This window comes from Vitis vinifera, chromosome 17 (genome assembly GCF_030704535.1).
Source record: "Vitis vinifera cultivar Pinot Noir 40024 chromosome 17, ASM3070453v1".
In the NCBI taxonomy this organism is placed as follows: domain Eukaryota; kingdom Viridiplantae; phylum Streptophyta; class Magnoliopsida; order Vitales; family Vitaceae; genus Vitis; species Vitis vinifera.
In genome coordinates this window covers 12,142,578-12,162,952 of record NC_081821.1, presented here as the reverse complement: position 1 = coordinate 12,162,952, position 20,375 = coordinate 12,142,578, and the positions used below count along the sequence as shown (strand labels likewise).

The 20,375-nt window shown below is 32.4% G+C and overlaps 1 protein-coding gene across 1 annotated transcript; it reads right to left on the bottom strand.

Moving 5' to 3' along the window:
• Positions 1-16,642: 16,642 nt before the first annotated feature.
• On the bottom strand, positions 16,643-18,963 carry LOC100265604 (adenosylhomocysteinase). The gene is made up of 2 exons (XM_002277964.5): positions 18,115-18,963; positions 16,643-17,574 (listed from the first exon to the last, which is right to left on the bottom strand). The coding sequence occupies exons 1-2, from the start codon at positions 18,823-18,825 to the stop codon at positions 16,828-16,830; spliced, it is 1,458 nt and encodes a 485-aa protein (XP_002278000.1). The 5' UTR covers positions 18,826-18,963; the 3' UTR covers positions 16,643-16,827.
• Positions 18,964-20,375: the final 1,412 nt, after the last annotated feature.

Genomic DNA, 20,375 nt, shown 5'->3' with positions numbered 1-20,375 from the left:
CCATAAAAATTTATATATTTATGGTAAATAAAATATTTATTTGTTTTATGAATTTTATCACATATGAATTAATGAAAATTATTTTTTCATATTATTTTTTCATATTATTTTTAAATTTTAAAATAACTAAACAAATTGTTTTATATTATTTTAAAATTTTACATTTTCATATGAAAATTAATGCCAATGATTATGATTTTAGGTTATTCCTTATTAAGTATGATTTGAACTTATGTCTTGGTTAAAATGTATAATTTTTTAATTATATGAAAGAAAGATAGGTTATGGTTGTAACAATTTGTTTAGTTAGAATTTCTTTCATTTAGACTTTAGGATGCATTTGAGTCTTATTTGTTTAAATTATCAAGGAAACAAGTGAATAACATAACATCACTAATTTGAATTAACATTTTATATAACCTTAAATGTATGAACCAAAGTATTATAATTCTACAAACAAGAAAAAAGCTCTCAATGTATCCCACATGATGGAATCTTTCTCTTTCGTTGTGAACATCTACGGTAAATGGCCTTATTTGTTGTATTTATCCGTGTTATTTGAAAAGTCTCCATCTCTATAGACTGTGACACGCCATCTACATGAGCTGTCGAGTTAGATGGGACTGATGGAGATAGAACTCGACGTACACGTGGAGCTCGATGTCCTCTAGGTACCCGTACATGTAATCGTGCGACATGAGCTGTTCCCTCAAGAAAAGGTAGATGTGCAATGGACTCTGTAATAGGTGGAGGTGCAATAGATTCTGTAACAGGTGAGGGTGCATCCAATGATATAGATGGCTGGGGTGGAGGTGAAGAAGTCTATATAGATGTAACATGTAGGAAGAAAGGTAAGTCTAATGATATAGATGGCTCAACAGGGGTAAGGGTAGATGGTATGGTAGTCTCGGGTCGAGATGAATGGGTTGGTATGGATACATTAGGGGGAGAGAGTGGTGACTCTAATGATGCAGATGGCTGAAACAGAGGAAGGATAGATATAACTAGTGGATGTGAGGGTTGTACCAAAGTAGATGCCAGAGGTACATGTCGCTGACCGGCTCAACGACCACCTTTTTCCCGACCTTTAATGGGTGGTACCCTAACAGGTGTAATCAATGATGGTGGTCTCATGGATGGCCTTGAAGATGTAGATGGCTCTTGTGTCAAGTGTACGCGATGGTCCTCTCCTATAGCACGTAAAACATCAATAAAAATTCGGTGAGTTTCCTCCAAATCATCTAAAATAGCCATTAACGATACGATAGTGATCTATATAAGAAAATGAAACATGAGGCATTTGCACATAATTTAAGTTTAACATTCATTAAAAAATGGTTTTGTATCTCAAATGATCTCACCAATAACTCAGTGGCAGAAGCTGAATTATGGAACCTCATATGATCTCTATGCAAAACATGTGCGATTAAGCGTCGCGTGATACATCGATACCACTGTATATATGGATCATAAAAATCCATGGTAGTAATAGCAAGTCATGTTGTCGCAATACACTCAGAATGAGTAGCCCAAAGAGAAATATACTGAGCATGGAATGTTGCCTAATCACATCGATGTCGTCATCGCCTATCCACTAAATGTAGCTCCATATCTATCAAATAAGGTGGAGGTATCCCTTGTTGCATATGAAATTGGTGTAAAACTTGTTCTGGTCTATGCCACTAGATAATATCAAAGCAAATTAGAGGTGACATAGTTCGCCAAATTTCTTCATCAACCTGACATATATCCGAAAGATGTGCAATCAAATATGTTGTATATGGTTCCCATAATCTATAATTTTTTTTAAAATTAATTAGTCACATTGGTGGAAAATGTTGCAAAGGTAATCTTATGCATCAACACTTTACCTAATCTTGTGTTTGGGCATCCAATTAATCTCGATAGAATGTCAACACATGTGGTAATGGGTTATGAGACCAAGACAGAGGTACTCTCCACTTGTGGCCTAATGGATCAATTGGGAGTGTCTCATCTGGCAATAGATGATCATGTAAATCATCATCATGTACATGTGGGACTACTATAGACACTAGAGGACGACCAAAATTAGGTCGACCCACATGAAGTCTCTCCCATGACCAAAACTACAAAATTAGATACTATTATCAAAATTAAACAACTTACAACAATAATGTGAGTCAATTAATTAGAATAGATAGTTATGTCGAAATATCTGTAATAGTATGATAGGTCCAAAAATCTCTGTGGCATTATCCAAACTCGCACGACATAACTCTCTATATAGGTATGCCGACACTACACTGCCCTAACTATAGTGAAAAATCTCAATGAAGTCTCTCAACAGTGGAAGGTAACATAACTGTACATGTGTGCTAGTCTTGTCTACGAACAATGCTCCACCCAATAGTGCTAATATGAAAGCACGAGTATAACATTGTAAAATAACATCATCGACCCCTGCTGGTGGATATGAGAACTGCTTACGTAACCATTGTGCTGATATAGCAAACCCTCTAATCTGAGATGGAGGTGGGACCATACCTAAAAGCTCTGAACATAGTAGTGACCAATCTATGTCACATATGCCAGTGATAGGAGGCCATGAATACATAATCCTAGAATCATGGCCACATCCTGTAAAATAATAGTCATATCTCCAATAGGTAAATGAAATGTGTGTGTCTCAGGCCACCATTGCTCAACAAGACTCATGATCAATGACCAATCTAGTGAAATGTGTCCAACACGATATACACCATAAAAACCAGACTGCATCACATATCACCGAATACGAGGATCCATTTCCCACTCTCGCATGAATGTTCATAAACGTTGTCGACATGTTAATACCCGATTAAGCTACAAAAAGATATCATTTCGATTAAATAAGAACTTAATTAAGGTTTATGATTATGCTTTTATATACATCTATACTTACATATACATATATACCTGACCATAATCCACTAATTGAGACCTATGTCTGTCCTGTAGCACTAAAATAGAGCGATCTAATGGATCTGGATCGGATCTGCCCTCTTTATGCTCCATTACTATATTGTCATAATAAACTAATGTTAATATTATAATTTCGACAGAGTTTCCCTTATAAATAGGGTATTCTCCAAAATATAAAGAACTTGATTAATCAAAATATCCATCTACAACCAATATCAATATCCAAGTACAATAATGAAAAAAAAAAAGTCATAAACTAATGTTCACATCCAAATTTTAAAAATTTTGGCAGAGTCCCCTTATAAATAGGGTATTCTCCAAAATACAAGCAACCTGAATAATCAAAATATTCATCTGCAACCAATATCAATATCCAAGTACAATAATGAAAAATAATGTAATAAACTAATGTTCGCATCCAAATATTAAAAATTTCGCTAGAGTCTCCCCTATAAATAGGGTATTCTTCAAAATACAAACAACCTGATTAATCAAAATATTCATCTGCAAATGATATATTATTGTAAGACTAATAATTGTTAATATTATAATTTTGAAATTAACAGCAAAGTCTCTCTTATAACATAGGTATTGTCCAAAATACAAATAACGTAATGTCAACATCAAAAGCTAACCAAAGCCAATGAAAAGTTAAACACAATTAAATCATTCATGAACTTGTGTCTATGTTAAAGAAGAAATACAATGTCAATGACACATCATGAAGGCCCAACACTCATGTTCTTATTTGGACAAGAACAACGATTGTGATCACTTTGTTTGCATAAACCACATATAACCGAGGTTTTACCTTCTCTAACATCCATTTCATTGTGCAAACGAGTAGATTTAAGTCGTCCACCAGAGACACATTTCATTGAATCAATAGGCATAATAACTGGACCATCATATGGTGACCACTTGTACTCATTGTGTATGGGATTAAACAATGGTGTCCAAGTGCTAAAGTATGATTGCATAGTATAATAATGTTGAACAAATGATCTAAAATCAATTGAACGAAAATGACATGCCACTAGAATATGACCACATGGGAATCCATATATGAGTGTTTTGCCACATGTGCATCCATGCTCACGTAGGTTAACACGATATGTTCGCCCACCAAACGATGTCTTTTTACTACCCCTATTGGCCTTCACATGAAACATTCCTTGGAAGTGGTCATACAAAACAACCTCGTGAGAACTTGTCTTAACAACATTTGCATTAATCTTAACATCAACATAAGGAGTGTATTCTTCACCTGAAACAAGTCTACTAGCACCATGTTCTCTTCTTACTACAAAGTAACTATTAACTCAATAGAATGTCAATTGAACAAATGCAGTGATTGGGCTTCATGCCCCTTTAAGCACACTATTGAACATTTCTAACATGTTCGTAGTCATTATGCCATATCGTCGACCTCCATCATGTGATAGTGCCCATTTCTCAAAGGGAATAACCTCTAACCAGCTGAGTGTGTTTAGATTAATTCACCCAATTTTATCCATATGCATGTTGAACTTTTCTACTTTAGTTTCTAAGGTGGCTCTACATAAAAGTTGTTTCAAGCATTTGTCCTTAAAGCGAGTCATAAAGTTGCTAGCAAGATGGCACATACAAATCTGATGATATGCATTTGGCTTTGACCAACCAAGATAAACATCAACAAACACAACCATAATGCTCGGATGACGATCGAAGATAACACAAACACCCCTCATTTGAGTTACTCAATTTCTAATATATGCCAAAAACCATCCCCAACTATCAACATTTTCACTCTCAATTAATGCAAAAGCGAGAGGAAACAATTGATTATTTCCGTCACACCCCATGACAATCATTATAATGCCCTTATACTTCTCATACAAGTGTGTACCATCAATAGTTAGCACAGGACGACAATGCTTGAAGCCCTCTATAGAATGATGAAATGCTCAAAAGACTAGCTAAAATACCTCTTCATTTCGCATATTATCTAGGAATGTTTTAGAAATTACAACACATCCTAGATCTGCTTGCTTTAAGGCACCAAAAAAATGTGGCAATTTAGCGTATGATTTATAGAAATCACCAAACAAATTAGTTAATGTTTTACGCTTACCTTTCAAAGCCTTAGTGTATGAGATCCGGTACCCGAATCTTTCTACAACATTTGCTTGAATGGCAGCCATTGAAAGTGTGAATTGTGTCTTAATCATTCCCTCTATATGGGAGGCTATTAGGTTCGAGTCTAACTGATGATGATCTTGGTTCATGCAAGGATTGACACATGTGTGCGGGCCATTATATTTGTTGATCTCAAATAAAGACGTCCCTTTAACAACCGTAGCACGAAGTCTCTAAGGACATTGAGACTATTCAACTTTCTAGCATCTTAAGACCAACAATTTCTTTGTGGATGACAAAACGATATGTTTTTGGTGTGAATTAATAGAGTACATCTTTACAACATGTTGCAAATCTCCTTTGGAATTAAATATTTGGCCAACTGTGAACTCTCCGATTGGATGTCTCGTGAGAGTGTTTCCCCATGGGGTCCAATCACTTGACACAACATGACCAATGTTTTTAACATTTTCAAACTGTGGTGATGGTGCCAAATGATATTGCATTGGAGATTATTCAATTAGGTCATCTAAATTCTCTGTATCTAGATTATTTGACAAGTTACATCATCCCTCATCCATAGCCACATATCTCATTTGTTCTCTTTCAATTGCCTCACGAACAACTAAAAAAGGCAAGATATCTTCCCTATCCTGATTATCATCATTATGAACATCCTCAACTCCTACACTATCATCAGCACATTGTCTTCCTTTTTCGTCTTCCTCATCCTTTTCTGATCTATGCTCAAAAGTAAATGGATTTTGAACATTACTAGTACCATCATTTTCACCAAGTAACAAAGGTATGCAATTACCAATTGGTGAATTCATTTTTAAGTCAATTGGTACTTGTTCAACAAATAACTCAACTTCATCCATCCTAAACTTGTTATGCATTTCTAACATTCGAGCTACACCACGATCATTCTTTACAAGGCAAGGTTAGAATTTATTCCATTTTTTCATAGGATACTTACAACTAAGAATTAATTGAAAATGTTCTCTATTGATGTCAATGACCAAGTATATCATTTCCAACAGTTGTTCATATGTTGTCCCAAGAGGCACATCAATAGGTTCAACCACAACTCTATCCCCAACATAATCAACATCGGTTTGTGTTATCATTATTTTCCCATTACAAATACAAACTATTGCTACTAATAAATTAGACATAGTTTACCTATAGAAGAAGCAAAAAAAATTAAATCAATTTCATTTTTAACCACAAAATTACACAATAGAAAACATTAGTAATAACATCAATTTGTAATGAAATAACAAATAACAATAATAGGGTATGCTATTAACAATAATCAAATAACAAATAACACCTTAATATCCAAAAATTCAATGTTTTTTATTAATAATATTTTCTTATTATTTATTACCATTAAAATTGAATAAAATTTTGTTATTTTTCCATTAACAATTAAAATGTTGTTGTTTAAGCTACCCATATTAAGTGATTTTTTTTTTTTTATATTTGTTCAAAAATTGATTTTATATAAGTTTCAAAAATTGATGTAAAGTGTACATATTCAACATAATTAATAGTTACGACTAAAAATATTTTAATATTTTTCCATTAAAATAATTAAAAAAGAGAAAGCAGAATAGACATATTAATACACTTTTGCTTATATCTAGTTAACTTTTAAAATTTTCTAATTTAATACAATTTTTACAATTTATAATTTAATAAGTTAATTTTTAAGTAAAAACTAATATTTTCTATATATTAAATTTGTTTTTAGTGTTATTTCTTATTTTTTATTTTTTTTGTTAATAATTTAACATTTTGGTAATGGTTTTACATGTAATTAATGAAAGTTTTATAAAATGTATCATTAATAATAACATTTTTAAAATATAATTTTGATTTGTTTAAAAGGAGGACTAAGTGTTTTTTTTAGATTTTTTTGCAAATATTTTACATTTTCATACAATATCATTCCAAAGTCCATTTTTAAGACTTATTACCCATTTAATAAATTTAAAATACTTGAAAAAATAAATTAAAATATACCCAATAAGGCCATTTTTATCATTTACATCCTTTACTCTCCCAACTTTTATACAATTTAATAAGTCCAAAAATAGTAAAATATTAATTTTTTTTCTTCTTCCTATTAAATATTATAAGATTTGTAGGATTTATGTACAAATATATTATCCATTCTTAAGTAGTAATTTAACCAATTTCGCTTTTTAATTATCTAGTTGACCACAATAAGAAATCTAAAATAAATATTAATGGAATATAAATATTAAATAATGGGTGTGCTAAAAGAAAAATAAAATAAAATTTGTCACATACTTAGTAATAACATTTATAAATTGAAAATAAATTAAATTTAGGGCATGCTTGGTTGTTGTTTTTGAAAAATAATTTTTAAGAACAATTTTTGGTTTTTTCATAAATAAAATTGCGTTTAGAAACTGAATTATGGAAAACAATTTTTGTTCTTAAAAATAGAAAAAACATGTTTGGTTGAGTTAATAAAAAATGTTTTTTTATAACAAATAAAACAAAAAACATGTTTAGAAGTTGGTTTTTTTTTTTAATTTAATGTTTTCTTCATATCTCTTATCTATTTATATAAAAAGATATAAATAAAAAAAAATTCAACAAAAGATAATAATAAGAGGGTGATGGATTTGAATGGGAAATCAAATTATATTTTTAGTTTTTATTTTATTTTAAATTTTGATCATATATATATATTTTAATTACAATAAATAAGAAGATGAAATATTTTAATAATAAACTACTAAATATCATACTAAATGAGGATTAACGATAAGGTAATCATTTTCAATAAAGGGTTAGATTTTTTAATAAAAAGAAAAAAAAAGGTAATAATTCAAATTTAAAACTTTTGTTAGCACTCTAAATTGATTGTAGAAACATTGGATACAAATATTTAAAGGAAATATTGACAATTATGTAAAATCAAACATATTTTATTATTTTAAATATTGGTAAGAAATATTATTAATTAAAGGATTTATGATTTATAAGGGTATATTTATTTGAAATTTTCTTAACTATTTGCCTTTTTTATCTTGTTTTTTTCACGAAATCTTATCCCTTCAACATCCTTTCCAATTATTCTAATTTTTAAAATAAAAAAATAAATTAGTTTTAAACATAAAAATAATTTGATAATTAAATTAATCTATAAATATAAAACCTTTTCAACATGTTTATCTATTTTTTTTAAAAAAAATATATTTTCTTTGATTAACTTAATATTTTAAAGAAAAAAAAAATTATATCCATTTTTCAATTAATTTTTATAATTTTAAAATTTTAAAAATTGTATGCATTTTTTAATATAAAAATTATTTGTTTAATCATTTTTTTTATTTTTCTCTTTTTAATAAAAAATTAAAAATCAATTTTTTTTTTTTTAAAAAAAAAACCCTTTTCAGACCTACCCCTTACCCTAATTTTTCATTTGCACCTTCTTCTTCCTCTTGAAATCTTTCTCATCCGTTTCTCTTCTCACGATCTCTCCTTCTCGTTCCACATAAATCCACACTCCTCTCTTCCTCTTTTATCTTAGCATCTCCATTTTCCCAATCCTCTTATCTCTCACACACACACATATATTCACCCACCTCTATTGCCCATGTGAAGTTTAGATTGCAGGATTACCACCATTACCAACACTATAGCTGATCAATTTTCTCATTTGGAGAAGGAAATTAGAAAAGAAATTTTTGAGCGCACAAATTTGAGGGTTTGTGGGTTTGTTCTCTATGTGTGGATTTGGGATTTGATTGAATTTATTGTAGAATACATTTTTTGAGGGTTTGTGATTTGTTATTTATGAATAGTCTTTTTTGTTCTCCGCAAGTGTTTTTTTTTTGTTCTCCATGATTTTTTTGTGCTTTTGTTTTCTTCCGTTCATAGTGTAGAAAACACGAAAAACAACTTGAGATTGTTCTCCAAAACCACCAAATTAAAAACATGGAGAACAAATTTAAAAACACAGGAAACAATTGCCAAACGTGTTTTTGAGTGTCTTTTGTTCTCAAGAACAAAAAATAGTTTTTGGAAACAGAAATGAAACAAACTCATGAAAAACTCATATGACTCGATATGACTCGATATTAGCATTTTAAAATTTTCAAATGGTGTTTTTAATGTTTCGTTTTTCTCTGTTTGGTTAGTGAGAAAGCTAAGGAAAATGAAGGCAAAAAAACTCATGAACCACTTTTTCAATTTGATTCTTTGTTTATTTTGGTATTTTTAATGTTTCATTTTCCTCTGTTTGGTTAGTGAGAAAGCTGAGGAAAATAAGAGGAAAAAAAAATCCATTAACCACTTCTGTTCTCAAACCCACTTACCCAAATATTTGCCTATTATTTTACCCAAAATTAAATTACTTCAAAAACTTACCTAGCCATGGCAAGATGTTACTGATGGGAGCCGCAGATGGTGAGAAGAGAAAATGGGAGTCGTAGATGGTGGGAGCTCAACATGGTTTCAAATGAAAAAAATGGCCTTTAGAATAAAAATGTGTTGAATTGGAAAAAAAAAAAAAAGAAGTCAAAAATAGCTTGTTGATGTGGATTCAAAAGAGTAGTTTGACAATTAGTTTGAAAGATGCACTACTTAGGTTTTTTATTTTTTAAATAAAGACTACTTTGGCTGCAAACTCCTCAACCTCTCCCAATATATACATCACCATGATTACATTGTCAATGTTCTAAACATGGCAATAGTGGAAAAAAAAAAAGACAGTAATATGTGGGTGCAGGGGTTTATAATAAGAAAATTATGTTTTAGGTTCTCAATAATATACAATAGATTAAAAGGACATGAAAGAAATAGCTAATGATATGGCTACCTAAAAAAGAAAATTTGGAATAAATCTACTTAAAAAAATATATAAATATTCTATCATAATAATATATATATACATTCATATATTGTTTTTTCATAATTAATTAAAAGGATACTGACATGAAATATGGGATGAAAAATAATAAGTTCTGTATTTTAGATTGACTATACACAGTTTATATAGGAGATTACAAGAAAAGAAATAGGAAACAAGAGACATAATAGGAAACTAACTTATTCCTAAATCAAAAAATTATCTTACCGAATCCCTCAATTTAAGGGATTTTAAAATAATTCTCATATTCTATTTATAGCTCAATTATAGCCTATTTACAACAACTCAAAAAATATTTATTAAAGAAAAAAATTGCCCTTCTTAAATATTCAAATTAAAAAAGAAAAAAAAAGTTATTTCATTAAAAGGGTCATTGAAAACCCAATTCTGAAAATTTAACCATTTATCTTTTTTGGACCTTATTTTAACAAATATATATGTTGTAAAATAAAAGAATAAGGAGAAGAAAAAACGAGAGAATAAACAAAGATATTCAAAGAAAAGTAGAATAGAATGTAGGAAGAGAATGAGATGAATTTTCATTAGAGGTATCTCTCTTTTATAGGGAGTTACAAAGAGATATACATCAATATGGATGATCATCCACAAGTTCCCATAATCCCATAAATTCTCATATTTTATACCACTTCCCCTTGGATGATCATAAGAATATGTCTCATTAAAACCTTACTAGAAAAAACCTTATGAAAAAAACCATAGTGAAGGAAAAGAGTACAATATTCTTTTGGATTACTATAACTACCTCGTTAAAAACCTTGCTAGTAAAATCCAATAGGACAAAACTTGGATGAAGGAAAAAAGAGTGTAGTGTAATGATATTCTTATCAATTAGCTTCCCATCATGTTGACATGATTATATTTTCTCTAGTTGCACAACCTGGAGATCTTTGAGTCGGTGTATTCCAATGAGCTTCTTGAATATTGCAATTGACAATGCCTTTGTGAATAGATCTACTAAATTGTCACTTGATCTTATTTGCCGAATAGAAATTTCATCACTCTTCTAGAGTTAATGAAAGAAAAAGACTTGGGCGATATATGCTTAATTATATCACCTTTAATGTATCATTTTTTAATATGTGCAATGCATGCAACATTATTAACTTGGTAACATTACCTCTGATGGAGGGTAGTTCGTATGTTTCCATTATTTGCTTGATTGATCTCCACAATATTATTGTACCACCATATTTAAATACATACCTCATTTGAGATCGAGCTTTGTGGGGGTCTGAAAGATAGTCGACATCTACATATTCAAGCAATTAAGATTTTGATAATTCGGAATAACATAGACCCATGTTATTGTAGTACATGATTGGCTTTCTTCCAATGTCTCTTAGTTGGTGTAGAACTATATCTCATAAGTAAATTAATAAGGAGTGCAATATCTGATCATGTATAATTTGCAAGATTCATCAATACAGCACTAACATTATAATATGGTATTTCTGGGCCAAGTAGTTCTTTATTATCTTCTTTAGGACAAAAGAGGTCATTTTTCACTTCAAGTGAATGAACTATCATCAAAGAACTTAATGGATGTGATTTATCCATATGAAAGTGCTTCAAGAATTTTTTTTTGCATATGTTGACTTATAAACTAATAATTCGTTTGAAAGTACTCAATCTGTAAGCCGAGGAATTTTTTTTTGTTTTTCAGGATCTTTCATTTCAATATTTACTTTTCAAATAGTCAACTATTTTTTTAAGCTCTTTAGGAGTTCCAACAAAATTCAATGTTCCACATATACTATAATAATTGAAAATATTCAACATAATGAATATGCATAGACAAATAAGGTAAACATACATACTTCTCACTTCAAATATTCATTGAAGTAATCGTACCACATGTATTTGGATTGCTTAATCAATACAAGGATCTTTGTAGCTTAATTGAGTATATGCTACAAATTTTGAATTAGTTGCTTCGAGCATTTGAAATCCTTCAAGGATTTTCATATATATGCCATTATCTAAAGATCCATGTAAATATGTAATAACGACATCCATGAGACGCAAATCCAATCTTTCTAAGGCTGTTAAACAAATTAGATATCTAAATATGGTTGCGTCCATCATGGGAGAATATGTTTCCTCGTCGTCAATACTAGGTCTCTGCGGGAAACCTTGAGCTATGAGTCATGTTTTATATCTCGTGATTTCATTTTTCTCATTACACTTTCTTATAACTACTTGATTCGTGCCCACTTGGTGTATCAGTTGATTCATGTCCAACTGCTGCTCCTTGATTGAGGTAGTAATCAACAAAATTTATAACCTATTACACCATGAACTAGGGTAGCAAAGACAAAGCTACTATAGCATAGTGGCTCTAGGATCGTTCACTGGGATGAGTTTTCACTCCACAATTGATATTAATTCAAAGCTGAATTGGTGCCTTTTCATTTCAAGGTTAGCTCTAAAAGAAAACATAAAGATGTTTAAATGAAAAAGGTTTGGTTTTAAACTAACCAAAAATAGTAACTGATTTTACTTACAAAGAAAAGTGTTTCTTGGAGTTTAGATCACTAGGTTCAGGTTCCTCATACAAAAAGAGAGTTCCGGTCACTTGTTTCTTTTCCTCGCATTAGAGAATTAACATATAGTTAATTCTCTAACCGGTGTGGTACAGATGCTTCCCTTTAATGGGTTTAAACAATAAATCCCTCTCACTGATGCACCTTGCAATGGCTCGTACCTCTCACCTAACATTTGCCATTCAAGGTGATCCTTAACCTTGGATTATCCGTTAAAAGCTCGCAAGAGATAACTAATGGATGTCTCCTTGGAGTCCAAAAGCTTACCAAGTGTTGGCTATTCTAGAAAATCCTACCTTCAAACCACCTCCCAAAGGCTCGTAAGAGATAAACAAGTGCATCTCCATGGACGGAGATCACGTGTCTTACCAAGTGTTGGCCCAGGTGAGTTAAAGGCGTTTTAAGTTAACTAAAAAGATAAAAACCATTAACAGGTCACACTTTCTTTTCATTAAAAACTAAAACAACAAAACTTCCAATTTATGCATGAGGAACTTTACCCGGCTTTCTTCACTCCAAGAGACGAAGAGCCTAGCCTCTCATCCTCTGAGGAAAAATCCTCAGAGTTTGTTTGGCTAGAAAGAAAAAGAACGAGAAAACAAAAATATATATAAGAAACAGAGCAAGTGCTCTATTCGTCGATTCCATATATATTGGATTACATCATATGTATCGTGCCCTTTGTAAAGGAAATTACAAACTATATATAAGAGGTTATTCACCCCTTTGTTCTTACTTAAGGACTAAGGAATCCTATGATAGGTGGATTACAAGGAGACTTTGGGGATTTAGACAACAAATATCTAAAGCAAAATATCCCAAAATATCTTAAAATGTCGGTCGGAAATATCAGGAAGCTTCAGGAGAACACCGCGACACTGTGCAACATTCTGCCTTCAGCTTGGAGTGATCCGGGTAATCTGAAATGTCGGTCGCCGATGCTCTCTGGATGAGCGCTATCAGAAGATCCAGACATGCCTGTTCGGGGAATTTGAAATGTCGCCTCTCCCATCCAGCGTCAGGGGATCCGAATGTGAAATATCCGATCAACGGATCCGGACATGTCTGATCGAACATAATTCCGGATGAGATATCCGGACGTCGCAAGGGGACCGTTTGCGTGGGTAAGGTGTAAGGACCCATCCGGCTCAACTCCATCCGGATTCCCTAAGAAGACATGCGCCGCATGCTATCCGGATCAACTCCATCCGGACTCCCCAAGAGGATACGCGCCGCCATGCTATCCAGATCAACTCCATCCAGACGATAGCATCCTATCCGGATATGTTGTCCGGATGGAAAACATTGACTAAAGTGAGCAACCTTGCTACGTCCCACCGCTCTCCAATGGTGTGTCCGAACGCCCTGTCCGGACATCTTTGCCATGGATTCCAAAGAACTCTCCTTAATCTCGGATTGCTTTGGTGATCAAAAAGCTATCAAAACACCAAAACTTAACACAATTTGATTAGAATTGATTGCAAGGGTCCTTAATATGTTAATTGGGTTAAAAGGTGATAACTACTACTCAAAAGTGTTTAAAAGAGTTAATTACAAGCTATCAAATAACACTTTTTGAGTAGTAATCAATACTCATTTATATCCAACAAGTTTGACAACTTTAGGTGTCTAGACTACAAGTCCAAATACTTCTCATTTTTCTAATGAGTCTAATTTTTTCTATGTTGACATTCATTCACGGTTTCTATTTTGGGACCCTCATCATTTCTTATAATGTCAATAGCTATTTGGAAAGAAAATATATTGTCAATAACAAGAGTATTTCAATCCCATTTTTCTCCATATATAAGTAAATAATTGAGATCTCATCAATATCAAGTACTTGTACCTTTTTAGGAGCTAACTGTAAAACATATGTCTCTCATAAGGTTACTTGTTTAAACTGTGGCTCTTTAGGGGTTGCTTGAGATTGATCAGCCATTTTAATAACTCACTTTATATGTAACTTCTTCAAGAGTGCCACTTTTCATATATATTTTCTTGTGTTTTCCTCTTATAGGGAATGTGTTTGCCTTTTCAGGGTTTGCCACGCTTCAAACATGCCTTAGACTCATTATTTAATCGTCATTTAGGGACATCAACTCATTATTTAATCATCCTCCAGGGACATTAACTCATTATTTAATTGTTCTTCAGGGACATCAACACATTATTTAATTATCCTTCAAGGACATCAATTCGTACTGGAATATTCTAGGTCAGTGAAAATGATTTTGTCACTTTCTTTGCATCAATGAAAGTATTTGGTAGTTGATTTGCAAGTTCTTGCAAATAAATAATCTTCTAAACTTTCAGTTCACATTGATTAGTACAAGGATCAAGATAAGTCAAAGTCAATGCATTCAAAATAATTTCACGTCGTTTTTTTTTAACTGACTCTTCTCTCCCTAACAACGAGAAATTTGTCTCATTAAAATGATAATTTGTACAATATGTCATTCTACCTTTTAAGTGTATAGGTAGATTAGTCACTAAACAAAAACTTCTGGTTTTATAATGTACATCTATATGACCTTTTACCTCGGGGAACCAAGTTGGTCTTACAAAAGTTTTTTAGATCTAACATCGTATAAAGTGTCATTCACATGAAATCAAATACTACTAGTGACATAGTATAATCTCTTTTGGAGTCTTTAATTAGGTTTCCATCACCAAATATGATATTAACATTGTCTATCATCAATGTTGTGCAATTAATGAGATAAGAATTTCATCAAAATAACAAGTCATAAAACATTGTTGTAAAGACCTCACCTTTATAGAGTTAAGAAAATACTATCATAGAAAAATAGTTAAAATAAATGGAAAAATATTAGTCATCAATGATGACTTAACTTAATAAGTTGTGTAAAAGTAATGAGAGAAACAAATTCAAGTTTTGTAAGGTTTGACATTATCTAAAAACTATATATATAGAATAATATTAATCAAAAAAATATTTCAATTATTATAATAAACTATTAATAAAATGCTTTAACAATATTTCAAGTACATAATATCTAAAAATATAATAACCTAAAATTTATCAATTATAAACATGGTGAAAATGTATAAATATGAAAAAGGAATTAAAATCCAATATATATATATATATATATATATATATATATATATATACTTCATACCTTTGGGTTATGATTATTTTATCATAACAAAAATATGCAAATTAATACATAGCTTCATGCTATGAATTATTTTATGTAAAATTATGCATAATTTCGGATTATGAACTTCCATTATATAGATTTGTATATAACTTTAGATTATGAATATTTATTTATTTTATAGCTTTTGACTATATATATATATATATATATATATATTTAAATAGTGTTTTTTTTAAAACATAATGTAAATACTTCAAATAGTTAAAAAAACATTTATGTAAAAAAATGGATTATTCTTCAAAAAAAAATATGAAAGAGATTAAATTTATAAATAAGATGATTATTTCATCTCTTTTAATTAATTAATTAAAAAAAACAAAAAAAACAAAATAATTAGTTTTCTTGAAAACATACAAGTGAGTCAAAGCAGCGACAACACCGGAGGGCACAACAACAGGGGGTTTTAGGGTTGTATGGTTGACTAGATAGATTTTGAAAATTTTAGGGTATTATTGTGTTTTTTATTGGGATAACCAATTAAAAGGCACAAAATTCTGTTAAAATTACAAATGAAGCCTCCCATTTTAGCCCTTTTTATTTTTAGATATGTTTTTTTAAAAACAATCTATCTTCTACCCTTTAAAAATAAAATATATGACACGTCATCTGTCAACATCCCTCCTGCTGCCAATAGAGGGCAGCTGCAGTACGCATGGTTCATCAGCAGGCTTACAGCCATGTGAGTAAAGCTGCAAAATGCAGCACAACATTTTAATGAAACTTGCGTTGGTTGTGGACATTTAGATTGTGAACACCTCTGCCTCTCTCATTTTGATCCCATGTTGCTAGTATTTTGAACCACCTTGGGCTCCAATGCCATATGGGATCCATCTTTTAACGGTTCGGAACTTAGCAATTCATTCTAAGACATACAACAATGGTGACGAGTCTTGAAAGAGTTACAGAAAAAGATGAGAGCAAAAATGGTAACATCAGATGAAATTTAGACAGACACATGACTCAGCGACATCGCATTTATTAATGTTGCCAAAATCCGTCCTAAAATTTGCCAAAAAGCAAAACAGCAAATCTGATCTCTAAGAGGTGATAACAGGCGGAATCATAATATCACACCAACAAAAACACAACAATCACCAGGCTAGTACCTGTAGTGAGTGGGCTTGTAAGGACCTTCCACAGGGACACTAATGTAAGCAGCTTGCTCGGGGCTAAGCTTGGTGAGCTTAGCACCAAGCTTTCCAAGGTGAAGAGCTGCAACCTTCTCATCCAGATGCTTGGGCAGCACGTACACCTTTTTCTCATACTTGCCCGTTGCCTTCTCCTTCCAGAGCTCAAGCTGGGCAATCACCTGGTTTGTAAACGAGCATGACATCACAAAGCTGGGATGCCCAGTTGCACATCCTAAGTTCATCAGTCGTCCCTCAGCGAGAATAATGATGCCACTGTTGGTTTCTGGGAAAACCCATCGATCAGTTTGGGGCTTGATTGTGATGCGCTTAACACCAGGGTAGGTTTCCAGACCAAGCATATCAATCTCATTGTCAAAGTGGCCAATGTTACAAACAATTGCATTGTTCTTCATCTGCTTCATGTGGTGAACCATGATGATGTCTTTGTTCCCAGTGGTGGTCACAAAGATGTCAGCCTTTGAGACTACATCTTCCAAGGTTAGGACTGGGATACCTTCCATTAGGGCTTGGAGAGCACAAATTGGATCAATCTCAGTCACGATAACCTGGGCACCAGCCTGCTTGAGCGCGGCAGCACAGCCCTTCCCAACATCTCCATACCCACAGACCACAGCAACCTTGCCAGCAATCATGACATCAGTGGCTCTCATGAGACCATCGGGGAGGGAGTGTCGGCATCCATACAAGTTGTCAAACTGCATTGAATACCATTGAAAAATATTAGAACATAAAAGGGGTCAATCAGCACTGAACAAATCCATAACTATTCCCTCCGGGGTCCACACCCTGCCAAGTAGCTCAGTTAATGCTAAGATCTTAATTAAACCCAGAAAGATTTCTGTTAACAGATTCATCCAATTAAGATGTTGTGATGCTGAAAATATCTAACCTCAAATTAAAATCGTCAAAAAGAAGATTCAGAACTTGAACTTCTTATTCATATCTCAATCTGAAATCAAAAAAAGGCATCCGACATGTAACTCTGAAACTGAGCGAGGACAAAGCTAAACCAAAACACTAGAACCTGGAAAATCATGAATAAACCCTAAACCCTGGATCTGAGTTAAGCAGCTTCTAGGCAAAAAAAATCACAGAAAGCGAAAAGCCCCTAAACGCTAGATCTGAGGTAACACTTCAAACTTGAAATAATAGCACAAAACCATCGAAATTTGAAATAATAGCACAAAATTCAGTATATAACGAGCTAAAAAGAGTGAAAAATCTAGATCCATTACCTTGCTCTTGGTAACAGAATCGTTGACATTGATAGCAGCAAACAAAAGAGTTCCATTTGCCTGCATCTGGTACAGCCTCTTCACACCGGTGGTTGTCTCTTCCGAAACTCCAACCAATCTCTCCTTCATCTTCCGATACTTGCATGGATCAACCGACAGCCCTTCCTTGATGATTCCAAGCACGATCTGGAACTCAGCATTGTCAGTGGAAGCAGGGTCCGGAAGCTTCCCAGATCGCTCGTACTCCTCCTCAGCCTTCACTCCTTCGTGGATCAACAGCGTGGCATCGCCACCGTCGTCGACAATCAGATCAGGGCCACCGCCGGGGCCCCAATCGAGGGCACGCTCGGTGCACCACCAGTACTCCTGGAGGGTCTCACCCTTCCAGGCGAATACGGCGGCAGAGTCGCGGGCAATGGCTGCTGCGGCGTGGTCTTGAGTTGAGAAGATGTTGCATGAGCACCAGCGGACCTCGGCACCCAAGGCGGTTAGGGTTTCGATGAGGACGGCGGTCTGTATGGTCATGTGGAGAGATCCAGTGATACGAGCACCTTTGAAGGGTTGCTGGGGTCCGAATTCGGTACGGCAAGCCATGAGTCCAGGCATTTCGACTTCTGCGAGCTCGATTTCGAGGCGGCCGAAGTCGGCCTGAGACATGTCCTTGACCTTGTACTCTCGGCCGGAGGTGGTCTTCTCGACGACAAGAGCCATGGCGGTGGCTAGCTAGGGTTTGGCACTTGAGAAGTGAGGATGAAGTGTAGATAGAGAGGCCAGGACAAGATAAAATCAAGCGACAGCAGCGCGTAAATAGATGACCAACAGACCAAGGTGACTAAAACGACGCCGTTTTTAATGGTGCCAATGTTGGATATTTCTCCCTTGTCAAGACAAATCTGTGGCCAAAAAATTCAACGGTTGGTAGCTGCCGGGCAGATCCAAGGAGAGGAGAGAGGCCACGTTGCTCCGAAGCTATGTAAAACAAAAAAAGGAATTTTTTTTTTTTTGGAGTTACCAAATGTAATATTTTTTTTAAGACACCTTCGGTTCTAAATTTTCAATTAAAATTTATATTTAAAATTTGTCGTAAATTGAGGGATTACAATTCAAAATTCTGAAATAGTGATAATTTTTTTTTTTTTGCCATTTTTTCTTATTGAATTAATATTACTAAACAAAAATGCCATATTTTAAAAATAGTATTTCCTTATTTTAGCATCTTCGTTAAAAATATTTTCACAAATTAATTATTGAAAATTTTTATGGTAGAAAAGTTATCATTGGAGTAATTACTGAATTTTTATAATTGAAAAGTAACTCAAATTACTAACTATTTTAATGTAATTTTTTAAAACAAAATTTCTTCTAAAAAAATATCTGTTTTTTTTAATTATTTTAATAAAAACTTTTGGTTACAGGGATATGAAAGGATAGAATATACATATTATATCCAAATATAACATATCCCATTGGAATCATGTGGATACGAGATTTTAAGGTAACATATCCAATGAGATATGTTATATAATATTATGTTTATATTTAATTTGTGAAACAAATAAAAAATTAATGTGAAATATATATTATCAACCAAACATAAGATATAATATAATATTTCATTTCTTATCATATCTCATATTATATCTGGTCAACCAAACATGACCTTTGAGTATTTTTCATGTCGAGTATATTACATGTCTTTATGTATTTATGAATTTTTAAAATTGTTTTAATAATATTATTCAAATTATTTAATTTTATATATCATATGTTAAAATAAATTATTATTCTTTATGAAGATATTTTGCATATGTAAATAAAAATATTATACAATGACATTTATATAAAAAAAAATTGCTTTAAAAATATTTAAATTATATTTTCTCCCTTTGAAAAATGAATCACCTAATTTTCAAAGGGGTTCTATCCTATTAACACCTAATTTTTGGTTGGGGTTCTTTTTACCGATGCTTAATTTTCTCTTAATGATATGCTTATCTAATGTTTGGTTTATTATAAAAAGATGAAAGTAAAGCAAGTAAAATTAAAATTAATTAGATATTTATGCTATTTATATTATTAAATTTTTTATTTAAAAAATAAAAGATATTTTAGAAAGAAAATGGAATTAGGAGAAAATTCTCTGATCTTCACTACTTGATGCAATAAATGTATAGTTGATTTTATAGGACCTGAAAACAAGAATCGATTACAAATAACAAATCTAGCTCACTAGAAAAAGACAAGAAACAGAATAAACAAAA

Excerpts from the sequence above, each read along its gene's own strand:
- LOC100265604 (XM_002277964.5), bottom strand. The coding sequence starts at position 18,825 with ATGGCTCTTGTCGTCGAGAAGACCACCTCCGGCCGAGAGTACAAGGTC. Across the intron at positions 17,575-18,114 it reads ATTCTGTTACCAAGAGCAAG|TTTGACAACTTGTATGGATG; the intron begins GTAATGGATCTA and ends TATTCAATGCAG.